Source organism: Phaethon lepturus, unplaced genomic scaffold, assembly GCF_000687285.1.
Source record: "Phaethon lepturus isolate BGI_N335 unplaced genomic scaffold, ASM68728v1 scaffold42335, whole genome shotgun sequence".
Classification (NCBI taxonomy): Eukaryota; Metazoa; Chordata; class Aves; order Phaethontiformes; family Phaethontidae; genus Phaethon; species Phaethon lepturus.
In genome coordinates this window covers 189-7,970 of record NW_010540593.1, presented here as the reverse complement: position 1 = coordinate 7,970, position 7,782 = coordinate 189, and the positions used below count along the sequence as shown (strand labels likewise).

Sequence of the window (7,782 nt, the reverse complement as noted above, 5' to 3'; positions counted from 1 at the left end):
GCCTCTCTGCTCTGACTTTGGACGCACAGAAGCTTGTCCGTGGGGACTGGCAGAGCCATGGGCCTCCTCGCCAGGGTTACGCTTTTCCCTTCCAGAGCCTGCGCAGAGACGGACGCACGGGGCCCAGTGTCATGGAGGAGCCCCAGGGAATAGTAAGTCTTTTGCTCCAGTGGGGTTGATGGCACTTACAGCACTCCGGTTGTAAACGCAGCGTCTCTCAAACAGACCTGAGATTTGCTGCTGGGAGAGGGCTCAAAGGGGCACCTGGAAGCCCCAGAGGCGCTGTGACGGGGAGTCGGAACGGTGGGTCACGTCAGGGAGGTCTCTGCTCGCAAACCGCCTTTGACTCCCCACCTTTTCTGTGCTGCTGTCATGCTGAGTTTAGGATTACAGCAACCAGCAGAAGCCAGAAGCAGAGGAGAGGAAATCTCCAGCCCGCAGGTTGACTTTGCCACTGCTCACCAGTGAGGACAAGAAGAAGAAAGGAGAGAAGAACAAGCCAGGTTGGGGGAGATTCCCTTATACAGTGCCCTGCTGCCCCTGCCCACTGGGGCTGCATTTGCATTAACCCAGTGCTTTCTGCTGGGATACATTCAGCAAGAGCCACAAAAAGAAAATTACCTGAGGGGAAATGCTGAGAATAAAGGGGGAGAGCTAGAAAAGGCCAGGGAATGCTTTGTAGGCTCGGCTGCTGGGCTGTAACTGCGAGTGGCTTTTGCTGGGGCTGCAGAAGGTTTGAATTCAGTCTCTCAGTTGTTCTTTATGTTTCCCTCAGTGACATATCACAGGAGAGAGTAGACGTAAAGCGTTAAAACTGGACTGTGAAATAACCACAGGCCTCTTTTTTTATTTTACCAGTTGCATTTATGCTGAATAAAAAACCACCCTTGCCTTCAGAGACATCATCATCCCAAGAGCAACACAGAAGTTTTACTCAGAGGAAATTAGCGCTCAAGAAGGCTGAATTAGCTAAAACCTTGGAAGAGATCAAAATTACCACAGTACGTGCAACAAATACCCAGCGCTGGGACGTAGGTAGCAAATCCATACAGTTACCCTGGCTGCCTTTATGGAGGAAATTCTAGCGGTCTGACTCACTCTAGCAAAATGGCACGTGTTTATTTATTAATACACTGGGGGTAATTATGCTGCTCTGCTTAATGCTGGTGAAATCTAACCTTGATATTGTGTATCAAGAAATATTAAGAGAAACCAGGAGAGAGCCCAGACTGTAGCAGTAGGAGGGATGAGATTTAAGAAATGTGACCTGTTAGAAAAGACTGTTGGTATCAGATTTTCTCAGTCTAGCAAAGAGGAGGCTGAGGTGGAGGACATGACCACAGCTTTTCTAGTAGCTGAAAGATGGTTATAAAAGAGACGGTGATCCTGCCGCTGGCAGTAAGGAACATGGGAGCAGGGTTGTGCTGTATGGGGGAAGTCAGCGTGCCTCCGCACTGAGGCTGAGGTTTGTTTTGTGGTGCCGGGGTGGCCAGAGCCTTGTTGGTGCTGTTACCATGCGACTGGAATGTCCCAGGAATGGCAGGGAAACGTGGGGTAGGTGGCACTGGTGGAGTCTGCAACACTTTAATCCACAAATTCCCATAGAATCTGACCAATCTGAAGAAAAATGCCATCGAGGAGCTGAAGCAGCGCAGTGCCCGCCTGGCAGACGCCAACTGCCGGCTGATTAAGGACATCCAGCACACTGATGACACCACTGCCAAGAAAGCAAGGGTCTTGCTGCAGCAGTATGAAGTATTTCAGGTGAGGCTTTAGACCCAATTCAGCAGAACTTCCCGTTACTCCTGTTAGTACTGGAGAAGGGCCAGGCGCTGCCCAGCCCCTTCCACTGCACTGAGTGTGACTGGAGCATCCCCAGCCCTGGGGGGAGCTCTCTGGTGCCCAAAGAACCTGCGAAGTGCTCTTGTTTTGTGTGTGTTTTAAAGCCACAAGAGCACCATGGCTGTAACTGTCCCAAGCAACGGTAGTCACCCCTGTAACAGCCCAAATCTATCCCTCTGTAACGCCCTTGGCTCCTGACGCACCACTCTGCTCCCCAGAGCATGAGCTGGCACCAGCCACAGCGACGGATCCCTCTGTGCTGCTAACGCAAGCAACGGCACCTGAGGAACACCAGGGATGTGTAGGGGGATGTTTCAGAGCTCTGTGGAATAAGCAGTGACTGGATTTCTCCCTGTGCAGAGGGTGAAGGCAATGGTGCAGACCTTCAACCAGAACCAGCTGGATACAGCAAGGGCAGAGCTCCAGGAAATGGAAAAAACAATGGAAACGAATCTGGGACGTGAGTTGCTCACATTGCTGTGAAATGCAGCCTATCCAACCGTGTTACCTTTGCTTTCCGTCTGCTAGGCTAAAGACACCGTGTTGACCTTATAAATGTCAAACAATTCTGTTTCTGAAAATGAATCCCATTAGCTCCGTGGGGATGATCTTATTGCCAGCCGGTCAGGAGGGGGAGACCCCTCTGAATCCCAGCAGCCTGTGCTCGGGGGTGGGAAGAATCACCTCCTTGGCGGCTGTTTGCACCATCCCTTTGGGGCAGGACCTGGTCATGGGGTGGCCATTCCCGCTTCCCTCAGGGTGTGTAATCTCTGTAGAGAGAAGGGCTCAGGTAAACGCAGGACAGGCTCTTTAGTGAAGAAGCGAAGCTCTGGCACCCCTGGGTTGAGATTTTCTGTTTTGACTTTCAATCAGAGCTACAGCAGCAGCTGGATGAAGTCACATCAAAGGTACACGTTCTCCAGGACAAGCTCAGCATCCTGCGGACCTACATCGACGGGCAGTATCCAGAACAAGTTGTCCAGATAGCCCTTTTGCAGCGCAGCATCCAGAACCTGAAGGAGCAACAGCAGGTGCTGAGACCTCTCCTTCCCTGCAGTGTTGCCAGGGAGGAAGGAGAGGGCAGGGGAGGAAGGAACGCAATGGTTCTCTTGCCTAATGCTCCTGTTGTTTCTGTGCACTGCTTCCCACTGTCCTCAGGAGGAGATAAACAAGACAGAAGAAATGGGGAAGGCCATCTTGGAAGAACTGGAAGAGAAGGCACAGGCGGAACAAGAGGCGCTGTTACAGAAAGTCGTGGAGGTTCGTAGAGTTCATGTGTCATGCCAGCAAGGGAGATCATTGTCTGGGAGCTGGGAGACAAGGCAGGGGCTGCCACATATTGCCCAGTAGCAATAGCACGGTGCAGCCAGCACCCAAAGAGTAAGAGAACATTGCTGCTCCCCTCCTTATGCCGTACTGGAGCTGTTTGTCAGGCTGGGAGGGCACATGAGAAGTGCTTCTGACTTGCTGCTGTCGTCTGGTGTATTGAAATATTCTCAGACTCACTCCGGAGAGTTTGCCATGTAGAGGTGAGTGCACTGTGACCCAACATTCACCCTGCTTTTATGGTCCCTGTTCTATTACATTATTTAGGTAGCTGCTTCGCTAATTGGCTGTGACACCGCTGTGGTGGCGCACATATGTTTGTAATAAATTCACGAGGAAATTAAACCACATGCAGCACTACAGAGCAGGGACTGCTGTCGTTCTTCCCAAAATAGGATGAACTCCTGTTGCACAATTCCTGCTCGCATGATGTGCTTAGCACTTTTCCTGGGTTAGCAGCTTGAGAGCACTAAGAAAATATTAATTACTGACTCCGTTTACAGCCTGCTCTGATGCAGAACTGCTGTGCCCTGTTACAGGGGAATTTGTAAGCACAGGAGATAGAAGTTACCCAAGCAATATTAATAAAGCTTTCCCTGGGAAACTGAACGGGATCTCTTGAGTTCCTCAGTCTTTTTCCATGATAAGCACAACATGATCTCCATGACAGGCTCGCTCTAGAGCCAGAACCCAAACCTTATTCGAGCAGAAATTACTTCCTTGAAGAGTGACACATCTGGACACGGCCAGCATTGGCACCCAGCAGTGGCCGAGTTGCATGCTGGTGGTTACTGCGGAGTTTCTTCAGCTGGTTTTCTTCTCTTCACCCACCCAGGACATGTTGCTGCACCAGGATGGCCTGAAGCAGATGGTGATAAACAATCACGTTCTGCAACGTGAAATTCTGAGGCAAAGGGAGGTGAGCGAGCTGGGGAAGAACCAGTGCGGTGCAGCAGAGCCAGCCGCCCTCAGCCATGCCCTTCATGTGGATTTTGTCTGCCATAGTGGAGTGTGTTGCCTTCCATTCCCACTGGAGTCAGTGGGCTGTTAGGGCATCCTGAAGACAAGCAGGTGTTTCAGGAAGCCAGTTAGGGCCTGACTTGCATGAGGGATGTTTTCTAGCTCTGCTGTTTGCAAACTCTCTAAAACTTCAATTCCTGCTTCTATTGCAAAGTAAAGAACTCTTAGTGTTGTAATTCATTCAGGTTATTAAAGACCTGGAAGAGGAGATCGGTGAGCTGAAGAGAAGCATCCAGACACTCCGCCAGAATGCAAGAGACCCAAGAGAGCTGATCTTTGCTGATGTTCTCTTCCGCAGACCAAAGTAAGTCTGGTCAGTGGGCATGCACAGCCCTTTCTCTGGGGCCTTGGGCTGCCGAGTCTTTGGTACCGAGCGCTAATAACCTTACCCCATCGTTTCGACAGACATCACTGTTAAACCTACACCCAGCCCCGGATATAAACCCACAGTTACGTTGGTTCTGCTTGGGAAGGTGACTGCAGGGTCTCATGGTCTTGCCTAAGAGCAGCTAGGAATTAACCACAGCTCTAATACTGATGTGCTGTCAGGCTTGGTCACATCCCATCTCTCTTCTGGGCTTCCCTTTGTCCATCCTGCAAGGGGAGATTATTAGCGGCCGCAGCTGGGGACAGTCAGGACCAGCAGAGCTTTTCGAGGCCCGTGTGCCTACACTGACACTTACCTTATTGTTGGTTTCGCCTTGTAGTTGGGAAACAAAAGTGAGGGTCGCGGGCACGCTCGCGAGGAGCATCCCTGCCAAGGCAGGTCTTGCTCATCTAGAGCCGCCTTGCTGGTTGTGTGAAACGGCACCAGCACTCCCTGAGAATAAAGATGGGCAGCCATGTCCCTAATACGTAAAATATGTGTCGGCAGCCTTGGCTGGCAGCAAAAAGGCAAAACTTTCTTATCTTTCTCACTGCTCTTTTCCTGCCCCAGTTCTGTGGCAGCTAATTACTTCCCGAGCAGAGGTTGTGGGTAATCCCCACTCCTGCTTACCAGCGTGCACTGTGCTGATACTGGATATAAGAACTACAAAGCGTGAGGCAAATCCAGACTTAGCGTTGATGTGGAGAAGGCCCTGCCAGCTCGCTCAAAGGAACGCTGGGCTCTCCTCTCCAGGGACAGACGCAGATGGGCCAAGCCTGTGGGCTGAAGCACACCAACAGCCAGCTGTGACATGCTGTTTTCCACCATAAGTACAGCAGGCTGAAGGCGTAACGCTGCGGGGTCCTGCCTGGGATGGGACAAATCCCAAAAATCACAAATGATTTAGAGCTACTGAGGTGCCTCGGCTTTCTGTGCTGTCCTCTGACCAGGGGCACAAACCTGAGAAAAAAAATGCGTCAAATGTGTTTAGATCTCAAGTATGCTGTAGCCCAAAACCTGTAAGTTGTGTGCCGAGCAGCGTGCATACGCGCGTTATTTACAGCAACTGCCTATACAAATTGTTCTTGGCACAGGGACGTCTGTTAACGGAGTCATTCCCTTCCAGCGCGTCCTGCCGCTGCAGGTGCAGGCCAGCCCCTCGCCTCCTCTGCACCTCCTGCCCACGCAGGGGTTATTTTGCATGAAAATATCGTTCCTTGGGATGAGCAGAGGCTTACCCGGCAAACCAGCAGTGGTGCTGGTGACAAGAGGGGCTGGGTCCCCCGCTCCAGGGCCTGGGTTTTAGCTGGAAGCCAGGTATGGCTGCTGCGCTGCGGAGGCATGAGCCGAAGCAGGAGGAAAGCCTGGAACATGTCAGGAGAGCGTGAGGGAGGCGAATGGCTGCATGATGGATTAGTGCAACTTAATTTTTTTCCAGTTAAAAAAAATGATTAAAAAAAAGGGGAATTAATTATACTCAACAGCTGGTGGGGCTGGGGTTACTGAGGGTGGCTGGGAGAAGAGTTAAAAATAGCAGAAAGGCCCAAGTGGAAAGTTTCTGTAACATCACAAGTCAGGCATTTGGTGCTTACCCGCCCTGACAGGCGGGAGCCCATGCCAGAGCCCTCTCCGCCGTCCCGCAGCCCTTTCCCACTGACCTCCCTGCAACTTTTCACACGACTTCACCAGCCCTTCGTTTTTCTAAATAACTCTTTGGTTCCAGACACTGAATTTACTTCTTGAAAGAGCAAAATCAGACACGAGCTGCGCTCAGCCTGGAAGCGTAAGGGTGCACAGGAGGGCAGGGCTCTTGCTGCCCTGCCTTTGGGTCCCTGTGTGCTGCTGGCAGCACGTGGAGCCCAGAGGAGCTGTAACCGCCTGTGTATCCATTCCCATCTGCATTTCAGTTTCCCCCTGTTAAAAATCCTCTTGCTTCAAAGGGCCCGGGGTGGATTTCACCAGCCGCGTCAAGCCCTGCTGTGCTGGCGGCACCCGGGACGCACAGTTTGTCCTGGACTGCGATGGAGATGGATGAGTGCAGCTCTGAGCAAGCCCAGCTCGCCGTGCTTGTCCTCTTTCTGCGAGAAAGCAGATGTACCTGGCTGCTCCGACCAGCTTTCTCCACTTCTGTTTGTCTTTCAGGATTGACAGTGGCGGCTCATTTCATTCCTTCTCCCGCTCGGAGCCCCAGGGCTTACGTCTGGCTCTGCCTCTCCGGGAAGGCCGCCGAGCAGCGAGCCTGCCTTGCAGGGGCGTCAGTTGCCAGCATGGTCTCAGAAAGGGCCATGGAGCAGGGCTCAGGCGGGAGCTCATTGCTTTTGTAGGCAGAGCCGTTAGGGGCTGGGGTAGCCCACGAGGCATGAGCCAAAAAGCAAAATAGTGCTGGGGTGAGCTGGGGGTTGGGCTGAGCTGTGGCTCATGCTGAACAGGGGCTGCACACAACAACCCTCCTCTGGTTTAAAAGGATTTTGCCCCTGCTCCCCCAGCCGCTTGCTTTGTCCCAGAACATGTGTCCGAGCCCCTCCTCGCTGAGAACCTGTCCCAGACCCTGGGGACATGCACAAGGTGGCACAGCTAACACACGATGGGGCTGCCATGCTGGGGACAGGGCGGCTCTGAGCCCTGACTGGCTGCACAGAGCATCTGAGCTGTCACCCACCTCCAGCCATGGCCGCGTGGGAGCTTCTCCTCGCACCGAACCAGCTGAGGCACAGCGGCTTATTCCTGCTCTTTGCTTTGCCCCTCCTAACTCTCCTCTCTCTCTCAGGTGCACACCAGATACAGAGGTGGCCCTCAGTGTCCCCGCCAAGGAGACGCCGCTCGTCCGACACTCGGCCAGGCTCCACTCGCAGGCCCCTCGCCCAGCGCACGGCACGGCCGGGCCCAGATGAGGTGCCGAGCTGCAAAGCCCCTCCTTTGCTATCAGCACTTCTCCATCCCAGCCCCGCTCAGCCGCCCTGGGGACTCTCTGATGTGGTTACATGGTGCAGTAAAGGTGTTGCAGTCATTCCTGGCCCACGTGGGCTGTGCCGCGCTCACAGGCTGCAGTCCCTTGGACGGAGCACGGGGCAAGCCCTGTGACCACAGCCCTCCCGTGCTTGCAGCCTGACCCATCCCCTTCGTGCCGTCGCAGTAATGCCGGAGGGGCTGAAGCCGAAAGGGGCCTCCCTGTGACTGTGCTCGTGCTCTGATCGTGGGGGGTGTCCTGGAACTGGTTGGGTGCGGTG

General features: G+C 53.3%; 1 protein-coding gene across 1 annotated transcript; it reads left to right on the top strand.

Annotated features, from left to right (window-relative positions):
• Positions 1–866: 866 nt before the first annotated feature.
• Positions 867–7,446, top strand: LOC104615726 (chromosome unknown open reading frame, human C20orf96). Its single transcript, XM_010287478.1, has 8 exons — positions 867–1,001; positions 1,606–1,764; positions 2,203–2,302; positions 2,716–2,873; positions 3,001–3,102; positions 4,004–4,087; positions 4,374–4,492; positions 7,323–7,446. Exons 1-8 carry the CDS (start codon positions 867–869, stop codon positions 7,444–7,446), a joined length of 981 nt encoding a protein of 326 aa, XP_010285780.1.
• Positions 7,447–7,782: the final 336 nt, after the last annotated feature.

Excerpts from the sequence above, each read along its gene's own strand:
- LOC104615726 (XM_010287478.1), top strand. The coding sequence starts at position 867 with ATGCTGAATAAAAAACCACCCTTGCCTTCAGAGACATCATCATCCCAA. Across the intron at positions 1,002-1,605 it reads AAGAGATCAAAATTACCACA|AATCTGACCAATCTGAAGAA; the intron begins GTACGTGCAACA and ends AAATTCCCATAG. Across the intron at positions 3,103-4,003 it reads TGTTACAGAAAGTCGTGGAG|GACATGTTGCTGCACCAGGA; the intron begins GTTCGTAGAGTT and ends TCACCCACCCAG.